This window comes from Euwallacea similis, chromosome 14 (assembly GCF_039881205.1).
Source record: "Euwallacea similis isolate ESF13 chromosome 14, ESF131.1, whole genome shotgun sequence".
Taxonomy (NCBI): Eukaryota; Metazoa; Arthropoda; class Insecta; order Coleoptera; family Curculionidae; genus Euwallacea; species Euwallacea similis.
In genome coordinates, this window is record NC_089622.1 from 412,388 (window position 1) to 436,702 (window position 24,315).

Below are 24,315 nucleotides of genomic sequence, written 5' to 3' on the forward strand. Positions count from 1 at the left end.
CATACTTTCTCTCCTGTCCTTCTTTTTCTTGGTGGCAGAAAGGGAAAGTCGATCACTACCGCTTGATTTATCGATAATGCACTTTTTTTTGTCCTCTCTGATTAACCCACTCGTTTGCAAACAATGGTTATAACGCCGGGAGTCACATCTGAGGAGCCAAGAGAAATTATCCTACGAAAGTGAAATATTAGCTGATTACTAATTAGGACAGTGTTCAATCTGAAACAGAGACAGTGCCGCAGTGTAATGAAAATTACTGCAGAGGCATGAAATAACAAATGAAGAAACCGCAAGAGTTACGGAATAGTCCAGTGAGGAGAGAAACTGGAATTTCAAGTTTGATTATATTTTTGGTGTGATAGTTACTTAATTTAGCAATGAAATACTATTGCTACGCGATATTACACATAAATGTGCAATGTCGAGGAAGGAAAAAATCGATTTTTGAGAAATGTGGTGTGAATAAGATTCTAATATTTTCTGTAACTAATAAATCTCCTTAGAGCGCCCCTGATCTTTGAATAAGAAACATATACAGTGAAATCCCTCTTAAGCGGACACTGATGATACCAGAAATTTTGTCCGTTCAAGAGAAGTGTCCGCACAAAGGGAAAAAGTTCAGACATAACGGATTTTTTTTATCATATAAAATCATCAAAGAAAATATGTATTTAAATGTAGAAATTGTTTATTTAAAGAAAAAACAAACATGTATATACACATTTAAAAAATAATTAAAACAAAAATTCATCTAACGTAGTTTGACGAGTTTTTCTTTTTAAAAAGGTTTCTTGAAAGTGTATTTCCAAATTTAACAAAAAATTTAAAGCTTTGGTGTCTCCTTGGTGTAAAGAAAAGGCTCTCAATGCCTTTACTGAATTAATTGCTTTATTGTAGGTATTAATAATACTGCATTCTATTTCTTCTGCGCATTCTTGGTCATCATCGGACTCATCTGACTCACTTTTTTGAACATCCATATTTTTTTAAATTGAATCTGAAACAGATTCCTCTTGCGTTTCTTCCACAAATAGATTCTGATCCATAATAAAATATTCTTCAAGGCTCTCTTCCGTTATATTTAAAGATATTTTTTTCTTACATATTTCCGATATTAGGAATAAAGGAAGTTCTTCCGTACCGTACTGTTCTAAGATTGAGTTTTCGGTGTGAAATGCTTTGTTAAAACAATTTTTTATTGTAACGCCTAGTCACTTCACTCCATGCTTTATTTGCATAGAATATTGTATCCAATAGTTATTTTTTTGACTAAATCCAGTGAAAAATTTGCATCATCGATATTTACCAGTAAGTGTTTCAATAATAAAGTCCTGTAATAAAATTTGAAATTCTTGATAATTCCTTGGCCCAGCGGTTGGCACACACTTGTGCAATTTGAAAGAAGAAAACATAATTCTATATTTCTGAGATTCGTTTCTTTGGGATGCGAACAAGCGTTGTCCAGAAATAATAGAATCTGTCGTTTTTGAGTACCCATTTTTCGGTCAAAGTCTCTTAGCCATTCAATCATTATATCACCGGTCATCCAAGCTTTAGTGTTAAATTTCCATATAACTGGAAGTTTGTTTAAGTCAATATTTTTAAACGCTCTCGGCCTAGCAGCTTTTCCAGCTATCAGGAGTGGTTTTTTTTCACCATTCACATTAGCACAATGTAAGATAGTGATTCTATCTTTGGAAAGTTTTCCACCAAAACATCTTATTTTTTTAGAGCTAAGGTTTTATTTGGCAAAGCTCTAGTGAAAAGCTCTATTTCGTCAATATTGTAGATATTTCTTAGTGGGTACTTCTCTATTAACGAGGGTAATTTTTCCAAAAAAGTTTTCACATCCTCAGAATTCACTGAAGCAGACTCCTCCAATACTGTTTTAAATATTATATTGTGACGAGTTCTAAATCTATTAAGCCAACCAGTAGAAGCAGTAAAATTTTTGTTTCCTAACGTTTCTGAAATTTCCTTTGCTTTTGCTTTTACCAATGGACCTTAGTAGAAATAATATCGATTAAGGAAATTAACGAATTGAAAGAATTTGGTATTTGTACGTACTTGTTAATGGAATCCCTTTATTCCGAGACTACAAACCACTTGTAGCATAACTGATCAATTTTTAGACCATGAGACTTTAAAAAACATATTTTTTCGCCGACGTTAGCATTGGAATACCATTTCTCCATAAGATTTTTTCTGTTTTTTATAATTTCTGCCACCTGTGTTTTGCCTATTTGAAAACGTACTGCTAATTGCCGAACACTTAACTTTTCTTGTTCATGTACTTCAAAAACTTTAATTTTTTGTTGCAATGATAAAAAATGCTTTTGTACTTTTGACGCCATATTTAGAAATATGAAACGGTGAACAACTCTTGATATACACTGTTCTATCAGATGCCTTTTTCTGCCTTTCATATATGTAATAATGCAAGGGTTGCTAAACTCTCAATAATATTTCACATGATAAATCGGTCCCTTTTGAATAGACGCCGACACCGATACCGATAGTATATCAAAGAGACCGCCAAAGCACCGAACCGTCATATAAATGAAATTTATCGATAATTTTAAAAGAAAATTACCAATCTTTGTTTGTTGTTTAAATTTTTATTTGTCCAGTCAAGCGAGATTTTTTTTCTCAACGTTCTAAAAACGACTGTCCGTGCCTGGACAAGAGAGAATCCGCTCTCAAGAGGGAATCGTTGCAATGCTTTTTTAATGGAAGGTATTTTGGATCAGACAAAGTGTCCATTCAAGAGGGGTATCCGCTTAAGAGAGGTGTCCGTTATGAGAGATTTCACTGTATTCCACAAGACTAGTCTCCAGGCCTCGAAACCTTCTAAATGTAAATTCTTTCGTACGTTTATACCGAACTAAGAAATTTTTGTTAAATGTACTGCCAAGTTTTTGAAAATATCCTTGGGCGAAATCTCCTGATAAGTTTGTTTCTACGGAAACTTCTTACGCCAGTTTCCATGGAAGTAAAGAATGCGACCAATTCCTATATAAGGCCTCATTCCAACGTTTCTAGGCAAATTCGCTTGCAGTTGAAGTAGAAGACAGTCCATTAATAATTTGGTCATGGTACAATATAACGTTACAATATTTGACCTGACCGTGACCCGAACGATAATACATTTTTGCCTATTAGTGCAAAATATGATGCTTTGTCATATACTCAATTTCAGCCACGGTTTCGGACATAATTTTATTGTCATCCATAGCGCATTTACATCCTTGAATCTGAACAGTTAAATTATGCACGTGTTTACTGATACGAAGTAAGGTAAAAATGGACAATTAATTACTTTATCATAAAAACCACCCATAAATAATTGAATTATGTTATTTTTTTAATCGGGCAAGCGTGCAAAAGTACCATGAAAATAACATTGAAAGGATCTCAGTAAATATCGAGCAAATGGCAGACGAACTGTACATAATAATTAGGAACATGCCAAAAGGAAAATCAGCCCTTTCAAGGCGTCGGTGCAGAAGGCTTACTCCATAACGCTTCAAAGCTCTCGGTTTGAAGATACAGACAGCTCAGATGAACTTTGTGAGTGATGATAGTGACGTGGAGAATGATGATAAATTTGATGATAGCGTCATGAGCAACACCATTACCTATTAATTTAGTTCAGCTGTTTTACCGCCCTGAACTGTAACAATAATTATTAATAGCCGTAAGCTCCAAAAGTGTGCCACAAAAACCGTTTATCCTCTAAGCCTTGCCTAATTTCATGCAGTTCTAAGGTCATGGTTTTTAACACGTTATTATGTCGCTCTCTCCTTGTAGTTCTTTTGATCTCTACTAATATTTGTCCGATTAGAATCGAGACACCGTTAGGCTAAAAGACTTGATCACGTAGTGGATTCTGCGGCCGCGATATACGTTACATGCACGACTGGACGTTCTATGTGTCTACAGGAAGATTTTTGTCTTATAAATTTGTCTTGTAAATTCGTTTTCAGGAAAGATCAGTGTGATCTGAACTAACCAGGATTAAGCGAAGCAAAGATTTTTCCCTTAGCGAAGCCATTTTCGGTTAGCGGGGCATTAAAAATGTTCAGATTTGATTGAACAGCGTTAACAACCTTGAAATTTTTAATGCAAAATTGTAAGGCAAAGTGTTAATCTCCTGTTTTATATTGCCGCATTTATTGAGATTAAACGTAACGTATGGGCTAATTCAGTGTTCTAAGTCAATAAGCAAGTGTTCTCAATCCTCGTTAAAGCTATGCAAAATGTGATTATTCATGGTATCAATTACCCTAAGCTATTTCTGCGATTAGCTTGATATTGATCATAATAAAATTTACGCGATAACTTTCACATCCTACAAGCGTGCCATCTAATTCGTTTTTGTGCATTTCCGGTTTGTTTCCGCTGTTAATAGACACCTCTAGCTCTTTTTTGTCCCCAAACGATAAAATTCAATTTCAATTTGTTGCAAACTGTTCATCAGCAACACTATGCGGTGTTTCTTCGTCACTTCCAAAGACATCACTCATAATTTGAAAAGCCAAAGAAGTTATGAGCAATAAACGTTTTATGGCATCTGCTAATAGCCCCCAGTAATTAGCAATATTTTCCGCAAATGCGAGCTTTCCCCTAGGTTTCTATTGACTCATTCATAGGTAAAAAAAGTCTAAAATCGAGGGAAAATTAAATCACACCTGCGAAAATTAACGGCCATTGGAAAACGCCTCTCCAATTAGTAATTCATTACAAACGTGTTTGTTTGTATTTGGTGATAGAAAGTGACGGTAATGTGCAATCCAAAGTAAAGTTAATTACTGGAGAAAGCACTTGAAATTGCTATTTTTAATATCTCTGTGTACCACAAAAAACAGGGTCTTTAGTTGACCAAATGCAGGTCGGGAAGACGTGGTTTCGGTGCACCTATGACGTCCATTTTGCTTCAAAGACAGAATGAAAAATTCATGCTTTATACAAGGTGTTCCAATTTTAGTGTGGATCGTTGACAAAAAATGGGGTTGGTAGAAAACCGTAAAAATTTGGCGACTTTTATAAAAGAACATTACCTTTGAGCGCATAAACTGAGAAGCGTAGTATGTTCCCTATGGTCTTAACTAACTGTGGAAAGCTCTTGTTCTTTACGCTTTTTTTCACGAAGACCTATTTAGAACGACTCTGTTTGATGATATTTCCAAAAGTACTAGAGTAGTTAAATAAGTTTGGTACACAATAGACCCCCATCGGATATATGTATCTACCTTTACAATTTTGTGTAATTTACTGGAAATTCTGCTTTGTTATTGAACACTAGTCAACCTTAAACATAATGAACGCGTCCTCACATGACGTAACTAATTATCAATTCACAAAACCGATTATTGTAGATTACTTCACATGAGGTTTTGCCCGCGTTAAGTATCAATTCGTCCCTCGTTTGCGGCACTCCTCTGTTTATTATGTTCAGATTTGTTAAGTTATTTAGTACGTTTCTGTGTGTTAGCTGGGAAAGTCAATATCTTTTAATTTATTTACGATTTTAGGAAAAACCGGAGCGCGAGCTGCCCCAAAAAGACCTCAATCATCCCCGGATCACGGTATCGTGTCACCAGAATCAACAAGCCCTCCCTCGAAGGTAAGATTAACGTTTCGTAGCAAAATATACACACAATGGAGTGCAAACTTTTCTTGTAAATGATTCACTCCATTTTGTGATTCATTTGTGTGGTTGTTTTATTTTTGTGCAATGTGCCGTCTGATTTGGTCTTTGTCACCGAATTGTTTTTATGTTTTGTTTATCACATGGGCTCTTATAATATTTGTTTACTTTTACCTCCATCCTTTGTATATATTTCAGCGTAAAGATTTATGTATTATTTTTATTTCTATGTGGGCTTCCAGGCTTATTATGTAAATCATAACTTCATAGCTTATTACATGTGGTCATGGCATGGAGCTTGAGATATTTTTAGTAGATATCCGTTTTGTTTAGGGCATGTTTAGCTATAAATTTTATATTGTAATAGTAAACAGTACTGGGGTTTTTTAATTATTAGTTAGATATCAATGGACTTATATGTAGAATAATGAGAGGTTGAATAACACACATTGTTTAACTACTTGACTGGACATTTAACAATCCAGTTTTTTACCATTTCTCATTAACTTTAATTTTTATCTTGAACGGAAGACGCTTATTCCAATTAGAATTTCAAGACATTCTATTGCCGATCAAGTACTATATTTTTATGGACAGAACTTTTTCATGTTGGTACTCTAAATAATGTATTTCGATTCATTTACAATACATTAATGATAATGAGCAATGTGTCCCTAATTACTCTAATTGATTAAGCGAGTCGGACATCTACCAAGAAATTAGCCAGCTATAAAAAGAAGTTACATATTCGAAATATGTATTTCCTGGACATAATAATCCTGATAAGAACTTAATAAAACCCACGGGTTGTCCAATCAGTCATGGCTCACAGGGCAAACGTATCGGACTTCAGATAAACATATAACTGGTAATTGCAGTTCTAATGACTCTGTAATTTAATTTTATGGAATTATGAAGTCCTACAAGGAGCTGTTTATATGACACGTCTACATAAACTCGTTCCACATTCCGTTTGCTCATCTTCCGGGTACAAAACAGCCTTTGCTTATGGTGTAAAGATATAAGAAACCCTAGTTACTTCGTAGGCTAGATTGTAAGCTACCATAACACGCCTTTTGCTTTTTCTCTAAGCATGTTCTGATGTGTTGAATAATTTTGGAAAAGTAATAAAAATTATTCAATTCCAAGGAAGCCCATAATCTTCAAGGGTTCCTTCACCTTTGGCTTATTCATGTGACTCATTCCGAAAAACAATGAACAGTGTGGGTATTTTAGTTAACTAGTTCCCTGTACCTCCTTTCCATTGTAAAAGTAGAAGCAGTTTTAGGTTACTCTGTATTATTAAATACAGTAATCAAGTCGATTATTTTTGTACGTAGTGAACATGTAAGTTGTCTGTTGTCTGACTAACATATTTGTGATAATATTTACGATATACCTAACTCGGCCTAAGTATGTTTGCGAGTGGTAAGTTTTAGGTTCTAACTCGGGCATGCGAAGTTAGAAAAGTAATGTAACACCAAATAATAGAGAGATGCTGTGGTGTAAATATGAAGCGGGAACTTTCCCGTTTTGTAAATATTATTAAAACGTATTAAGTCAATATTCAGAATGTTTTAAGGAGGCCTTAAAATTATACTGATCGGTTACATAGAAATTTTTTCTGGGCTGTGTAACTGAAGACATATTAACCCCCGGAAAGAAGCTTCAATTAAAAGAAAAGTTCCGGGGATGGAATAACGTTTTCCGAATACGATTTGCGTTTATTAATACCTTTAATTGGTAAAACACGTTAAGTTAGAAGCTAATAACTATGGGAATTGGGAAGGGGGCATTAAAAACACACGCGATTTTCAGAATTATGTTACTAACAGTTTTTGAGATAATCGTGATGTAAAACATCGTAACGGCAAATTTAATCCGGGGAAGATAAAATAACGCACTTTTGACTTTAAAAGAAGATTGATTTTTTGCTAGAAAGCCAATCACCTTTTATAAAAAATCTAGTGATTGGTGGGTTTAAAATCTTCAAAAAGAATGAAATAGCCCAACTTTGTCAGGCTCTTTTAGTTAAATTGTTCGCAAAATAAAAAATTCCTGGTAAAACACTGCTCGAAAAAAGTAGGGTAGTGCTATTTAATGATCGCAAAATTGAATATGCGAAGACCGTTTTGTGAATAGGTAATTTTGTCGTATAACAATATACAAATGGCTTAAGAGCCATTTCTGGAACGTTTCCCATACCATTAAAACACTGTATATCATTTTCATATAAATGAGCAAGAAGACTTTGTATCCATTAAGTCGACTTGTTGTCTATAAGCCTATGAGCACAAAAATGTGTTGTATTCAAAAAAGGAGTGGCCGCAATTGCATTCGGTGTCAACACAAATTGACACATTACTTATACCGAGGACTTATTGTTGTCTTGCACGTGTTAACGTGCAAAATTTCTCCTAATAAATAATGTATGACTTAATATTCGATCTTCCGTTGTGTGGTCCTAAATTCAATCGTAAACCTATATTAGCAGCTAATTAAAAAACTTCCAAAACGATAAGATGACGTCGTATAAAACTGGTTTTCACCTTGTCAACATGCATTGTTTATGCAGTTAAATACCCACCTACATGCGTTGTTTAATGCTCCCAAGCTGGATTCGTCATAATAAATACGTTTATTACATTGTAAGTGTGGAAAGTTTATGATCAAAGGCAACGAGTATGGTGGTAATTACGTGACAATTACCTTGATAGTCACTGATATGGATTATCAGCAGTTTGCATCTTTAAGGACAAATGGCCCGTAAAGGTCCAAAGCATTGCACAAAAATTAATAACCGCCGAAGCTTTCTCATTTTAGCTTTAGCTTTTTTTGTAAACCACACTGTTTGTTTTCATAGGAAGAGAGCTTGGACATTATGGGACAGTACAAACCTGAAATATTTTGCTGAAGGTAAACCATTATTTCTAGTTTTCACCCTCGCTTCACTGCTTTCTGCATGTTTCCATTACCGCTTTTATTATTCTTCAATAGGATGTAAGCTGGACTGATAGATTGGGGTTAAACAAACTAAAAAGAGTTCAAAAAGTATTTTATTTAGCTCAAAATCTGAAATATGAGCAATTTGCAATAGATATAGATATGGATAAATGGGGAGAAAATTGCGGCATTTTAAAGAGCGGGTAAATAATGAAGTGATGAAAATATACAAAGTAAAACAATTCTAAAAATGTGGGAAAATTGATTCAAAATCATGTTTAAAAATTTACAAGGTAAAAAACATGCTGGCGAATGCTCTTTTTAAAAGGAAAGAGCGTAACCTTCCCATTTGCAGGCAGTTTATTAGATCCACAAACGTGGATGAGATTCGAGGATGTCTACCCTTAGAATAACTGATCATCTGTTCAACTGATTATTAAATGACACATTTCGATATAAAATGTTCAATCCAGATGGAATGAGAAGGGTGAGGTGCTCTGTTAATGTAACATTCCATCAAAAGTTAGATATTTACACCAACGGAAATATACACCCAGTATCACACAAGACAATATCTTTAAAATTGGGTAGCGGTAGTTAACAGTTGTGAGCATTAAATATGCACACTGTTAACTATTTCTCCATAATTGTAACGGTAATTTTTCCTTAAATTTCAGGTTCAAATAACCATCGGTAGATCTAGAAGAGAGCCGTGTTCAAAATGCGGCCTCCCTGTATTCATAGCTGAACGCCTCAACGTAGGAAAACTACTGTATCATCGAACCTGTTTCCGATGTGCCCGGTGCAAATCTCAGCTAACATTGGCTAATTACTATGAAACTGAAAATGGCGAATTTTGTTGCGAAATATGCCCCGACGAAGAGCGGAAGATTTCCAAGAAAACCTCTCCAGAATGTATACTAAACAGATCATTGAGTGACGAGGAAAAAACGGCGAACTTACAAAGTTTCAAAGACATGCCCGATGCTTACAGCACGCATTTCGAGACAGCTTTGGAGTATACTTTGGATAGAGATCTTCAAAAGAACTCCACACTCACCGGGGCGGAAAGCGCGGAATTCACTAACGCCAGATCCACTTTCTTTCAGAGCCAAATGGAGCACAGCAGCGAACCAGAAGTTCCCTTTTTACCTGCAAGTGAATCCCCACACTCATGCAAAAGTACCAATAAGCCCAAACCTCCTTTGTCTCCCAAGCCGGAATTTCTAAGAACAAAACTTAGTGATAGTGGTAGTTTTCCTCTTAATATTAGTGATAAGAAAGACAGCGAAGTTATTAATGTTAGTGAACAGACGAACGATAATTTTGTTACCAAAGATAATACATCTAGCCCTAGTCGGGTCAGCGTTAGGGCAAGATTGCAGTTATTCGAGAATCTTGAAGAAAAGTCTGATGTAAATACTTCTCCCCATAGGACTAGCGACGTGCCTTTAAATGTAGTTAATAAGAAGGCAACTGTAGTAGCAATAGATGACTTAGAAGACTTTGACAATATTAGCAAGAAGAATGTTGATATTGAAGACTCGAATGCATCAGATAGTAGTAATAGTCTTAGCGCGCACAGCAATATTCAGAAGGATGTAGATCTTGCAATAAACAAGGAAACGGCAGTTGAAAGTGAAGATTCTGTTATCATCTATGAGAGTAATGTTCCAAATCCCATAGAAGATCCAGATACAAAAGCAGATCTCAGTATTATAACTATCTCAGATAGTAGCGTCAATATTACCGAATTGAACGACACAAGAGAAAGCGAAATTACAGAGCCAAGTTACATTGTAATATCAGACTCCACCGAACCAGAGGAAGTTCTGAAAGATACCTCAGCGACAATTAATTTAAATAGGAGCTTTCTTTCTGCCAAAAATGGAGTATCCAACAATACAGTCACTTCAGAGGAAGCTAAAATTTCCGGTAGGGATTACGGACGAGAAGTGATATTTCCTCAAGATACCGAAGATATTAACATCTCACCGCAAACATTATCGAATAATATCGCGGATAACGAGGTGTCACAGGAATATTCGTCAAGTTGGGATGATGAACTAGAAAATTTGCATCAAAGTTCAGCGAAGTCACCCGAACAGGACGTATCATATTTGTACTCGAAAGAATCGCATCAAAACTCAGATGAGTCATCTCAACCAAATATTTCGCATTTGTGCGCACAAGAAACGCAGCAAGATTCAGTGCAATCAACAGAACTGAATCTTCCAGAGTCATACTTAGAAGAAACGCAACAAGACTCAGTTCAGTCAACTCGGCAGAATATTTCTGTTTCAGATGGACTGATTTCAGAAGAAGACAGTCCACCTAAAACAGACCCGCAGGAATATTCAGATGATCTAAATCCGTTTGATAGAGACAACGAAGAAGATTCTAATTCTGCTTCTCCCAAAAAGATAGTTGAAGTTACCGATGTGAAAATGTCCGCAATTCCCACCCCACCTGTTCCAGGGGCACGTACAAGGAAGAAGTTAAATTCATTGCCGGATCAAAAACTAATTGACACTCCAAAATCGCGCAATCATGTACAAAAAATCAGCATGAATCCGTTCGAAAGCGAGGATAGTGAAGAAGACACCAATCCGTTCAAAGTAGATGACGAAAAGGAGCAAAGAGCTAATCTTAGGTAAGCATTTTAAAAGGATCATAGGGACATTCACCACTAACTATTATCAGGCTTTTAGGCCATTTGTTACTAAAAAATCAAGTTAGGTGCGTTTAGGCAAACTCCAAAATTTATTGGTTTGTTTATAAAAGTTCCACGCTAGTTACATTTAGAAGGTTTTGAGGCCTGAAGACTAGTCTCGTGGAATGCCTATTTCCTACTCAAAGACCAAGGGCACTATGAGGAGATTTCTCAAATACAGAAAAATTCAGACTTATGTAATCACGTTTTTTAAGAATTATTTTAGTTTTTTCCTTCCTCGACATTGCATATTTTTTTATAGTATGGCGAGCAGCCACAAAGAAGAATCTCATTCTGCGTCTCCTGAAAAGTCAGTGGGAGTCACCAATGTGGCAGTTTCCACCCGACCTGTTCCCGAGGCACGTATCAAGAAAAAGTTAATTCCATTGCCGAATGAAAAATTAATTAACACTCCAAGATCGCGTATCTATGTACAAAAAATCAGCACAAATCCGTTTGAGAGTGACGATAGTGAAGAAGACACCAATTACAATCCATCTAAAGTAGATGAGAAAAAGGAACAAATAGTTGCTAATCTTAAGTAAGTATTTGTTTTTATGGGTAAATGGTCCTCATGAGTTCTTTTAAAATTTCTCATAGTTCAAAATATTTTCAAAATTTCTTTAGACATACGCTACTGATATAAAGTTTGAAAACTGAACACTTCTAAATCAGAGGTGTTGAGACAAAATTTTTCAGGCATAGAAAATTTTAAAAATTTTGCATTACATTTTCCAAAAATGAATTAAGCCCTTCAAAGGTGTACTAAATCACTGATTTTATAAAGTGTCAAGATCTGAAAATTTGACTTGTCGCGTTATTTCATTAATTACTCAAAAATTAAAGTCATATCGGGAAGATTTCCTTAATTAAAAAACTGGGAAAACTGTAGGTTTTTAACGTCACATTTTTCAAAAATTGATTATTAGGGGCAAGTACGCCCCTGACTATTACCAGGCTTTTAGGGATCTACGATTTGTCTATCTAGCATCAAGACTAGTTTTGTGGAACACCCATTTTTGACGTAAAGATCAGGGACGCTTTGAAGAAATTTCTCAGACAAAAAATCTCACAAATTTATAGTGTTACATTTTTCAAAAATTGACTGTTTCCTTCCTTGACATTGGACATTTATTTGCAGTATCACGAGCGACGGTAAACGGGAATCTAATTCCACTTCACCATCAGTCGGAGTCACTGATGTAGCAATTTCCACCCCACCAGTACCAGAGGCGCGTACCAAGAAAAAGGTTATTCCACTGCCGGATGATAAATTAATTGACACTCCAAGATCGCGCATCTATGTACAAAAAATAAGCATAAATCCCTTCGAGAGCGACGATAGTGAAGAAGATAACATCGACAATCCGTTCGAAGAGCATGACAAAAAGGAGCAAATAGTTACTAATCCTAGGAAAAAGATCGTTCCAGTCTTCACCTCACAACTGAAGGGTCTCAATCCGTCTGATGACGAAGATGATGATGAATCGCTGGTGAAACCTGTGCCCACTCCCGTATTGTCAAAGTAAGTAGTTTTATGTTTGGCAGTATTATGATTAATTACATAGAAGTTAAGTGCATTATCTTTGATGTTAATGATTTTACGTGGCTTGTTCAAATTTGATAGATAGCCTGAATAAGAGCTGAAATAAGGTTCTACGCTCTTACTTTTACGGGGTTCGTCATAAGAGTCGCTCGTGTGAATGGGCGCGAGGTTCTAGTAGACGCCACTAGGAACTCGTCCGGACCTGTTAATCGAAAGCAGTGGACTTAAGTGAGACGAGTTTACGACGACTAAGTGGCGCTACACGGTGGCGCGATAAATTCGTACAGACGGAGTCCCGAAAAGCCTTAAAATATTTTTTGATGATTTTTATCTTACAGCGTAAACTTACACGATTAGTTTTGCAAATCGTCATAGAAATTTAGATTCCTTGTCGCTCGTGATAATCATGTTCGGTCACGTTATGTCAAGTTGGTGTACCATTCACACATAACAGTACATTTATAGATCCTTAAACTACAAATCTGGTAATTCAGATTTAGGTGAATATTCATAGCTTTCTACACACTTATGACTCATGCACTTTTCCCACGCCGGCTGCAAACTTGCAGAACACTAATTAATTGGCGACACTGTCGCCTCGATTACCAGAGCAAAAAAGATGTCCACATTGAAATAATAGTGTAGTCTGCGGTCATATGGTCAAATGAAGCTCAAACTACCGGATCAAATGAATCTTAAATTTCGTATTTATTGCCACATGTAACACGATCCGCTGACCCAATTGCAAGTGCTTATGCGGGAACCCTTCTTGCCCATCGGCCGTTGCAAATCATGGGCTTTTGCCAATTTAAAAACAACCGAAATATTTGCAATGACACGAACAAATTTATTTCCTTCAATAATCTGCAGGAATATTGATTAAGTGCAAATTTATAATTAGTAACTGTGCCGCCGCACTAATTACATGGCGAGCGAAATTAAAAACGGTACCTAAATGTCGCCTATTAGTCGTTTGCCAGTGAAGCAGGAATATACATTACTTTACCAACCGAACTTACTACACATGCATAAAACAGTACTACCTGAAACATTGTAGTCGCGCATAAGGGCACCTTAGTGCCGTTTATTATTTTAATTGTCCATGTCACTGAACTCATTTTTATGCTTCAGCGGTACCATTGTCCATTCACATCCTATTGTTGTTTGTGTCCTAAGTACGTGCGTTGTAGGAAAAAGTGCGTAAGTCGTCAACTGCGTGTGTAGAAGATAGAAGTGCGTGTTGAATACTAAGTACCTAAAGCCAGACAAATTTCGTGTACCCCTGTCTGGAAGGAAAGGATGTGTCGAAAATGCTCAAATATCGCGTAACAAGATCATCTGCTCCGACGAATTTACTTAGAGAGGAGATTTATGATAATGTTTCGGTTGGAAGTAGTAAGGATTCTGCGTATTGCTCAGAGATGTATGTATCTTCACCTTAATAAAACCATGTAAAAGAAAATAAAAATGGAAATCCCTTTCGTCTGGTAATGGGCATTTTGGGGATGCGTGGGGTGAGATCTTACAGTTATAGTTAGAAATAAGATCACCTGAATAGGGAAAGTTTTAAATAATGTTAGAAAACCGTCGGCTGCCGGCCAATTTATGTTTTTGTAATTGTTATTTAATTATGAGGGATTTTGAAAAACCGAAATGAGGCACGTTCAAAAACTGCTATATTTCTTTTTCCTTAAACATTTTTTGCGACGTGCTACTGACATTGATACATTTTAAACACTAAACACTACCTCTGTGATCTGACTCTGCGTTACGCAAAAATCAGGGGTGTGGCCAGAAGATTTTTCAGATATAGACCATTTCAAACATTTTGTATCACTTTTCTAAAAGTCGATTAAGCTCTTAAAGGTACTAAGCCACTGACTTTTAACCATAACATTTTTCAAAAATTACTATTCTCCTTTCCCGACGTTGGATATTTATTTGTAGTATTGTTGTTTTAGAGCGACACGTCCAGAACCAAAACCCAGAGACAATCTATCAGTTGCCAGTCGTGGAAGCCATGGAGGGAGCACTTCGTCGATATCAAGCGGAAGTGCCTTCGGTAGTGCCAGAAAAAAGAAACCCGCTCCTCGACCTCCGGTACCGTTTCCCAGGTCTGACCAGTCAGAGAGTTTACTGTCAGATTCTAGTCTGAATTTGGTAAGTTGGGTTTAGGGCGTATTAAACTGCGCCTGTATCTAAATAGATACTCCGTAATTTATCAAATGACCACTCTAAGCATCCACTCTTGTGAATTAAAAACTTAGTGGCGCGTTCGACACATTTGCTTGTTCAATAAAAGAAGATATTAAATTGGGCACTCAAAAGTAGTCAAAAAGTTTCTAAACTCTTCAGACTGAAGTTATCCCAACCCCTGTATTGCTGTAGAACTTGTACGGGGCCGTCATGATTTATATTAACTGGGTCACCAGATCGTAATATCGCTCATTTTTTTAACATTAAATTATCCCTTAGGGTCATTCTCCATACCTTTCTGGCACTATCCGTAGCCGAAAAACTAAACGTGCCCCTCTTCCACCATCTGCGTCAACTCCCTCCACCAATCGCAGAGGATCTCTTGGTCTCGAGAATTCAGGTATACTTGATGCCATGTCTCCTGTAAGTACAGTTAACCTTGAGGAGTCATCTGATGATATCCAGCACGAAAAAGATGTTAAAGATGAGGAAAATAGGAGTAGGCAATATCAACTAAGTAAGTGATATTTACATATAGGGAGTAAAATTCTTGAGAGTCTAAAAGACTCAAACCTCTTTAACCATCACAGTTTGAAAGACTATAATCGTCAAAGAGAAAAAAATTAAGACGTTTCTCCAAAAATCGTGGGAATGTTAAAAATTTTAAAACCTCATACTCTTAAACTCTAAATTGTCTAAATTTTTGCTAAGTTAATCTCGTCTCTTTTATGGTCACCATGGTCCCCATGGCTGATCCCAAGAAACGGACATCCTGTATATAATATACTTTTCTAGATGATGACTTTAACCTTGGAGATGAGGCACAAGACTCTAATCTGGTCAATAAAAGTACAGCAGGAAGATGGAAGCGTAGAAAAGGACAAGCGCCTTCTGTGCCAGTGCCTCAACGGCGAATCGTTAAAAGTCTTCCTATATCTGAAATCAAGAGGGAATTGGATACGATCGAAATTCAGCAACAAGGTTTAGAGAAGCAAGGAGTGAAGTTGGAGCAGATGATCAGGGAGAAATGTGAAGGACCCGATGGAGGTAATTCTTGATGTCGATTCTGTGAGTAATATGTTGAATTAGGTATTTTTCCTTATTTCAGAAAAGGGTGACCAGGTACCAATCGAAGTAGAAGACCTAATATTACAGCTGTTTGAACTGGTCAACGAGAAAAATGAATTGTTTAGAAGACAGACAGAACTGATGTACCTGTAAGTAATGTTTAATTTTTGTGTCTCAACGAATAACAATGTCAATGATATTTATCAGGCGCCGACAGCAAAGACTGGAAGAAGAATACGCAGATGTGGAATATCAAGTTAGATGTTTAATAATGCAATCAGATGTCAATAAAAGCGATTCGGATAAATTAAAGGAAGATATCCTTATTAGTAGGTAAGAAACAAATCTTCATTACAATAATTTTGCTCTCAAGATCGTAACCTACTTCTGATTAGTATTGCACTAATTTGAAACATATTTGAGGCATCCACGATCTAATAGGCTTTCTTTATGATGTTTCGTCAATTTTTTAAATTCATATTAATGTTATCAATGCTTTCAAAATTAACCAATTAATTCATTTAGGTTGGTGGAAATTGTGGAACGAAAAAATGAAATAGTCGATTGCCTCGAAAATGACCGAAGAAGAAAAGTGGAAGAGGACAATAGTATTAGTAGTCAACTCAACCTTTACAATGCGAAGAGAGGAGATTCTCAACGAGAGGAAAGCAAGAAGAATAAAAAGAAAAAGCACAAGACGTTGAATAAAATTATGCACAATCTCAGGCATAAGAAAGAGAAAGATCGCAAGGTGGATGTGGATAAGGACGTTGATGAAAGCGAAGTTTCTTCTCCCGAGAAAGGAAAGAAAAAGAAATTTAATTTGTTTTGAACTGTTTGAGGAACTCAATGATAAATTCCCCTTCTTCGATAGAGAACTCCTGGAGTATCTTGTATCTATATATTTTGCCTTGAAAATGTAATGAAGAACTAAGAAGATACTCAGACAGATAACATTGTACGGAATAAATACCTACATCACCAATTTACATCACTATGAGCATAATGAATATCATTTTAGTCTTGGGTTCACACCAAAATATTTCATGGTAAAGTATTATATTTGATATCTGGGCGATTGATTGCTGAAGGGAGACATTCTCCTTGTCTCGTATGATAGCCATTTCCAATAGGAAATTCTACTAGAAATGTCATAATGGTTTGAGGTTTTAAATTCTTTTAAGACTCCTTAATCGGTCTGCCATGTAATTGCTTAAAATAACATTATCCGTATTTTAGATGCCTTTAAAGTTTTTATTATAAGAATGCAACCGTCGACATATTTACATAACATTGTGCCTTAACATGTGCTAGATATTTTTAGTTCAAGCTTGAAATTTTTTTAAGAAAGAGGAAAATGATCTTTTGTTCGATTTTTCCTCTTGTTAATGTTCACTGTTCAGTCATTCATTTATTTGTTAATTCTTTAACCTGTGGTTTAGACTAGAATAGATGCAAAACTACTTAATCACAAGTTGCTGTGCGCGGAGATGTTTAAGTATTTTGTTTATTATATTAATAGTAAGACTCATAGATATTTTTGTACGTATTGGTTATTTAATTTTTGCGATTTTGTTTTACTGAATAGATTTCATTTTTACAAAAAAGTAGTTATGTTTTTTACTGTAACATAAAGCCTCCTTTCCACTGCAGCAACTAATAGGAATTTTTTGTTCCTTTGTTGTCTATGTGCTGTAATAATTTCTGAATGAACAACTCGCTACTTCTACGCTATAATATGTCATATCAAACACCTTTACCTAAACAAACAACTATGGTCCATGTTATTATGGTTGTAAAATGTTTGATAAAAAAAACACACTATACCTATATAAAGTTCGAGAATTTTATTTAAAAAAAGAAATATATTTACGATATGATCTGCTTAACTAAAATTACATTCACCACTCTACCGTCTTTTAAATCCATACTTCTTCCGTTCATAGAACAAGTCAGTCTTGGAACTACCAAGATTCACAATCTTTGGACAGCCATCCCTGTCTTTCTCCTGCACTGTGCACTCTTTACAATAATAGGCATCAGACACACCAGGACCTCCACAAATTACGCACCTTCCCTGGTATGAGCCATAATTGCATTCATCACATATCCTTACTAGAGTACATGGTCGTACATAAGAGTCGCAGATAACACACTTGCCATCACATTTTTCACATAGCCTTCCTATGGCTACTCCTGGTTGTTTTCTGCAGAAAATGAGATCAGGATGATGCTTGGCCATGATTAGTACTGAAAACAAATTTGAAATTGGTTAAAATAAATGTTTTCCCATATATTTTTGCAAATTGCTTGAAAATAGGTGACAAATATGCAAAAAATTCTATATTGAATAGGGTATTTACAGACTTGAACGTGGGAAAAAAGTAAGAAAACGAAAAAATGGGGATATTCTGTTTATGAAGATGAGCAACTCATCAATATTCAAGGAATGGAAAATAGTTGGTGAGATGTGGTTCAGACCATTAATTAACCCTTGTTTGGATCCAGTATTTTAGAGCATAATACTGCTGCGTTATTGAAGGAACTGTGATAGCTCAGAAACTTCGTATAAATCTAATGAGTTCCAGCGTGGTAATGGAAATTGTACGAGAAATGAGTAAAACATGATTTTTTGGTTTCTAGAATGTTCCTACCTCAAGTGGCTTCCTCCGAGTATTATAACTGACAAAAAAGTTAATTGTATATTTGTCAACTTAATTAGTAAATATTAAATTTATTGACGTTGAACTCAAATGAAATCGGTCTTCAACACTTTCCAAATATTTGAACCTAAACCTCACAAAATTCACAACAAACACAAAAGGAGTGAATGATGTCAATTGTCACTGTCAAATCGATTGACATATTCTTAGTATTAGCTAATTGAGAGGTTTATGCCCTATTAAATTTAGCAGAACTCTAACAATTTTTTTGAAGCCAGGCGATTTTGATGCATCTATGAACGTTTGATCAAAGAATAGGAAACTCGAAAAAAGAAATCTGCGTTTATGTTACAGTTTTCTTCTTACTTTTTTCCCAAATGTGTCATGCACTATGTATAATGACTGTGGTGCTATCTAAGAGAATTTGATCAAAAATTAGTAGGTCAAAAAAAGAAAACTGCGTTTTCTGCTTTTGATGTGATTAAACTTACATTACATTTGGTGTAATTGTTAATCTTGCGAATTCACCATTTTTTCCTAATAATGTTGAACATTTTAAATTATTCCCATTTTAATAATCACATATTACCATGGAGATATTTCAGGGGGCGATAGTTCTCTATAAAATAACAAAAAAATGCTAAGGGATTCATGATCAAAAACGCACTATTTTCGATATACAGGGTGGTAGTTTCGCACTTTTTCCCATATTTTTTTGCATTAAAAAAAATTTTTTCTCACGTATGTGCAGAATTGTACTGTAAAACAACGATCTTTTAAAATGTATTTTTTACCGTACTGAATTTTGTAGCCTTTCTGCAAATATTGTAAATGTCACTGTAATTAATGACACATGCGATTGATATATTTTTATCCTAACGGAGAATTTCATAGTCTTTCTAAAAATATTAGTAAATTTCGCGGTAACTGTAACTAGCGACATATGCGATATTCGTTAGGGAAGCCAAATGATCATAGAGTGCAATTTTGCTGATGCGTAGTTCCTTTTAAACCCGGTATAGCACAGGTGTGATCAACGAACTGAAGAATTTTTCTGATTAAAATTCATGTGTTCACTATCTGTAACACTGTATATGAAGCTAAATTAACAATATGAAGCATAAGTGGTGTCGAAATCCTGTAATGTTTTATTCATCACCATTTCTGCAATCTTCACCACAAGCTTAATTTTTATTATTATTTTCTTATACACAACTGACTCAATCGGAAAAATACAGGGTGAAAATTTTGATGCACGCGTTAATCCTTTGAAGATGACGAAGAATATCTGCAAGCGCAACGTTGATGGTCGAATATACTAGTAGTAGAATTATCATCGAATTTCATGTAAAATCAGACAATCTTGACGAACCCTTACAAACTATCCAAGGCGCATTCTGGCCGGATGGTCAAAATAGGGTAGAGGTACCTACTGAAGTATATGTCCGTTTAACAGCTGCTTCGACATGTGCATTTTGAATTCCTTTCTGCCAGCTGCATTTTCTGATGAGGAGCCGCCTTCATTTTGCTTATTATGTGTTCGTCTATAGAGACCCTTATAGCTCTTTTTATATCAATTTATCCGTGTCTCGATATGCCTCTTTATTTTCGATTGTGTAATAAAAAAAGAAATGAGAAAAGTTCCCATTAAAATTATGCTGTTAAAAACCAAATAAACGCCGATACGCCCAAAATATAACTTCTACAATGATAGATCTATGGTCAAAAACGCACAATTTTGGATGTACAGGGTGGCAAAGATTCACATTTTTTCTTCATAGATATTGCGTATTTCTCACGTATGCCTTGAGTTAAATTGTTCAAACTTCTATATTTTTAAATAAAAATAAAATTATTAAAATGGCTGAAACTCAGCCATGATATCTTCGATTACAGTCCGGAATATGTAGACTGGACTTTCTTAATTTGCATCGATAGATATACATATTTGCAAATTCTACGAAGACGTTGAAAGATACGAAAATACTGCAAGAGACAGAAAAGTTAAAGAATTGAAGAAGGAATTTAAATTTGGTACTAAGGTTCATACAGGGTGTTTAAAAAATACTAAGCATAAAGTAGTACATGACTCAAAAAATAACACTCTGTATATAGCTACTGACGATTCAGACATTTTGTTGTAAAAGAAAATAGATGTACGAAATTTCAAAAATTTAACTCAAAGGAATACGCAAGACAAATACAAAATATTAGAAAAAATATTAAACTGCCACTCTGTATATCGAAAATGGTGCGTTTTTGACCATAGGCCTATTAGCATTTTTTTATTATTTTACAGAGTATTATCGCCCCCTGAAACATCTCCTTGATAATATGTTATACCCTGCATATTGGGGCATATCATAGAGAGACGTTCCATGGGCTTTGTCTGATACCTGGAAATATTCTCGCATTCTGTTTATTCTTTGCGACTTCCGACAAAAACTAATCAAATAAAAGTAAGTTTGTATTTTTGCAATTGGCCATGTGGAACACGTATAGGAAATTGGTTTCGTGCATTAAAGCCCCTATATTACACCCATGTTCGTGGACTTGGACACGTGCCTTAAGGTTATTGAACGAAATACATTTCGAATGGCACGTGCGGACAAAGGAACCTCGACTAATTAGGAGAATTAGGCAGGCTTTTGTAGTTACAGTCACATAATATTATGATATGTATGTATCTACAATAATTCCTATGAAAGAAGCGTAAGAACCACATGTCAGCTGAAGTAAAAGATCTGTAGAAGGTATTTGGAAATACCATTTCTCAAATACCTACAGAAAAAGATAATTTTCTGCAATTTAGAGTTGTCCTTTCTGCATGATTTAAGTTGCATTCATAGGCACTGCGGCCTAGGGCGGCGGGCTCTCCTTGTCAGCTGTTTTTCTTGGAGGCAAGGGACACCAGACTTGTCAAGGCCGGCTCTGTCCCTAAGAACGATAATGATAATGGGCCTTCTTGACCTTCTCCTAAAATAATGATTTGCTGCGCCTTAAGTTAGGTTGCCTTACTACACTCCCAGATGAATTTTTCGGCATTTATCTGATAATAACAATTACTACTAATGTAGATTATATGTATTACTTATTTGGGAGCTAATTGGCAGATGGTACGGTATCGCTGATGAACAATTGGCCAACATTTTATTTGAAAATAAAAGTTATTCGAAGCGTGTTCAACACGCGTTCAAAGGGCAGATGTTTCTAAATCCTTTTCAAAGCCGTATAATATGGTATTTAGGTACATATGTGGTTCGAATATAAAAAGGATTCGTTCCGAGAGTCAGTTTGGCCTTTATTCTCAATCGATTTTAAATAAAGTAATGTAAACATTAGTTGGCTGATTTAACTTGCTATTTAAAGATGAGACGAGAACAGAACAAATAACACCCTGAAGAAGCAATACCTAATTTACATCGATAAATAAGGAAAGGAAACTTGTCGTGGGGAAAGCGTTTTTTGTAGTGTTAAAACTGCAGGGCAAAGACGCGAAATTACCAGTAAAAAATAAAAAAATAATTGCTTTCTGTCGGAGCCGATTAATGAATCGACGAATGGTAATTTTTAATGGTGAAATTTTACTGGTGAAAATCACATTCCCCATGTTCGAAAATACATGGGGAATGTAATTTTCGAACGCAGCTGTACAAAATAAGCGACCCATTTTGGCAATAGAAAAATATGGTTAAACTGTGTTCCTAAATCAGGTTTTTCATTCTCTGCATGATTATAAAAGGAAAAATACTATATATTACTAGAGATGTTAGAAAGCACCTGAAAAGTGTTTTTTTAGGTAAAAACCGCAATATTATTGAACCAAATAGATATCTTTATTATTTTTAAGGATTTAGAATCTAGGGGGGCGGTTTACCAACAGACCATTGAGCATGAGCTTCGATCGTTCGCTCATTGAGTATTAACCAGCATCAGAGAAGGGGGGCAACTACAGGGCGATATGTTCATATTGCAAGACAACTCTTAATTGCCCTTAACACGGTATCGAAAAGATCAACGCCATGTGTATGCAGACCCTCATCCCACGAAGTATACTGATCAGGGGAGAGCGACTAGCTCAACTTCAACATGAAGCAGCACATAATCTCTGATACACTACGTAGAGTTACAAAGTTAATTGAAGTTAGTTCAACAAGAAATCAGGACAAACACGCTCGATTTCAATAAGAAACAGATCATAATCTCTGATTCAGTCCAAACTCATGTAGTTGCAGGGTGACTCAGCGAAAAGCCAGATGCTGAACCACGTTAACCTTCAGGCTAGTTTGGCGATGGACCAGGGTAAAATCGATCGATTTTAATTGAAAACAGTTCGTGATCTCGGGGGCTACTGCAACCTCATACAGCTGCAGCCTGAGTCGACCAGTTGGGCCAAACGGGGGCAACAAATTCCTTTTAAAGACCAATTTTAAGAATTTGTTTCACGTGAAAAAGGCTTCATTACAGTATGGAAACTGTGTAAAATATAAATTTATAAAATCACGCAAGAACTGCGTTCGATTATTTATTTATGAATATTAATGCTTCCTACTCACATAGTTCTTTATTATGAAACCTTATTGATTTCTTCACACCTGTTTTTGTTGCACGTTTACGGTTTCTTTATTTATGTTACGCCTACTACGTCAAGCATAATCGAGATACGGATTAACATTTTTCAAAGAAGCAAGAAACAGTTCGTAAAAAAAATCCAAAAAAAGAAACATGTTTGAGGTCCAACCAAGGGAGCAGTCCTCCACTTTTCCAGATATTTCAAGGTCTAGGTGAAAAATCTAATCGAGCGATCGCACTCACTTCGGATACCTGCGGACGCAAAGTCTTAAAGAAGCAAAGAAATGACTTTATTGGATGCAGAAAAATCCGTGCATATATTATATTTCAAAGCAGACTAACGGCATACACTTTGCAGGTAGATTTCCCTGTAACAGAAAAAAGCTAAGTATTATTCTTTTTGTACCTGCTTTGAACCTGTCCTCAGTAACGGAGCGTAGCGTGCTCTCAAAAGGTAGATTGCAAAAGAGTGGGTCAAAGACCTATCCGCACCTGCACATGGTGGTCCCTGGATGTCTCTCTCCCCGAGTCCGGATAGCCAACCCTGGAGGAGGGAGGGCGAGGTAACAGATCCGGAGGACGGAAGAACGGACCTTCGATGTCTTAAGAAACGCTATTTTGCGTAACTCGCGTCGCATTACAGGACCTGATTCATTCCGCAAAATCCCACTTGTTACGCTGCGTTTCCGAGTTCGATTTTGCATTTTACGTTGGCACAATGTCTGGTAAAAATATTGGCCTCAGGGAGTAAACAAGGATTAAAAATTGGACTTATTTGCAATTTTGATACTTTTGCGGCCGATTAGGCAAAATAAATCTGCGAAGCGCGTAGGTCGACTCCTTATTAGGTCGTCTCTAATTGCCTGGTGGAATGTGGCAATTTACTTATTTATCATTTATCTGATTGCCAGAGGCGGATAAAAAATAGCTGATATAATTGAAATAGCCCTAACTAGTGGTTTAA

The 24,315-nt window shown here is 35.9% G+C and overlaps 2 protein-coding genes across 3 annotated transcripts in view; one reads left to right on the plus strand and one right to left on the minus strand.

The window, feature by feature from the left end:
* MICAL-like (protein) overlaps window positions 1–17,836 on the plus strand; it is a 49,488-nt gene extending 31,652 nt beyond the window's left edge. For both annotated transcript variants that reach the window (XM_066397041.1, XM_066397040.1), the window contains exons 4-13: window positions 5,535–5,626; window positions 9,271–11,246; window positions 11,569–11,847; window positions 12,448–12,831; window positions 14,814–15,012; window positions 15,328–15,565; window positions 15,844–16,095; window positions 16,157–16,265; window positions 16,324–16,449; window positions 16,642–17,836. In XM_066397041.1, the coding sequence (XP_066253138.1) occupies window positions 5,535–5,626; window positions 9,271–11,246; window positions 11,569–11,847; window positions 12,448–12,831; window positions 14,814–15,012; window positions 15,328–15,565; window positions 15,844–16,095; window positions 16,157–16,265; window positions 16,324–16,449; window positions 16,642–16,948 (3,962 nt within the window). In that variant the 3' untranslated portion in view covers window positions 16,949–17,836. The remainder of the gene's footprint in view (window positions 1–5,534; window positions 5,627–9,270; window positions 11,247–11,568; window positions 11,848–12,447; window positions 12,832–14,813; window positions 15,013–15,327; window positions 15,566–15,843; window positions 16,096–16,156; window positions 16,266–16,323; window positions 16,450–16,641) is intronic.
* A 138-nt stretch (window positions 17,837–17,974) lies between these two features.
* On the minus strand, window positions 17,975–18,899 carry Phf5a (PHD finger protein 5a). Its single transcript, XM_066396970.1, has 2 exons — window positions 18,771–18,899; window positions 17,975–18,366 (listed from the first exon to the last, which is right to left on the minus strand). Exon 2 carries the CDS (start codon window positions 18,356–18,358, stop codon window positions 18,026–18,028), a length of 333 nt encoding a protein of 110 aa, XP_066253067.1. The 5' UTR covers window positions 18,359–18,366; window positions 18,771–18,899; the 3' UTR covers window positions 17,975–18,025.
* Between the last annotated feature and the right edge of the window lie 5,416 nt (window positions 18,900–24,315).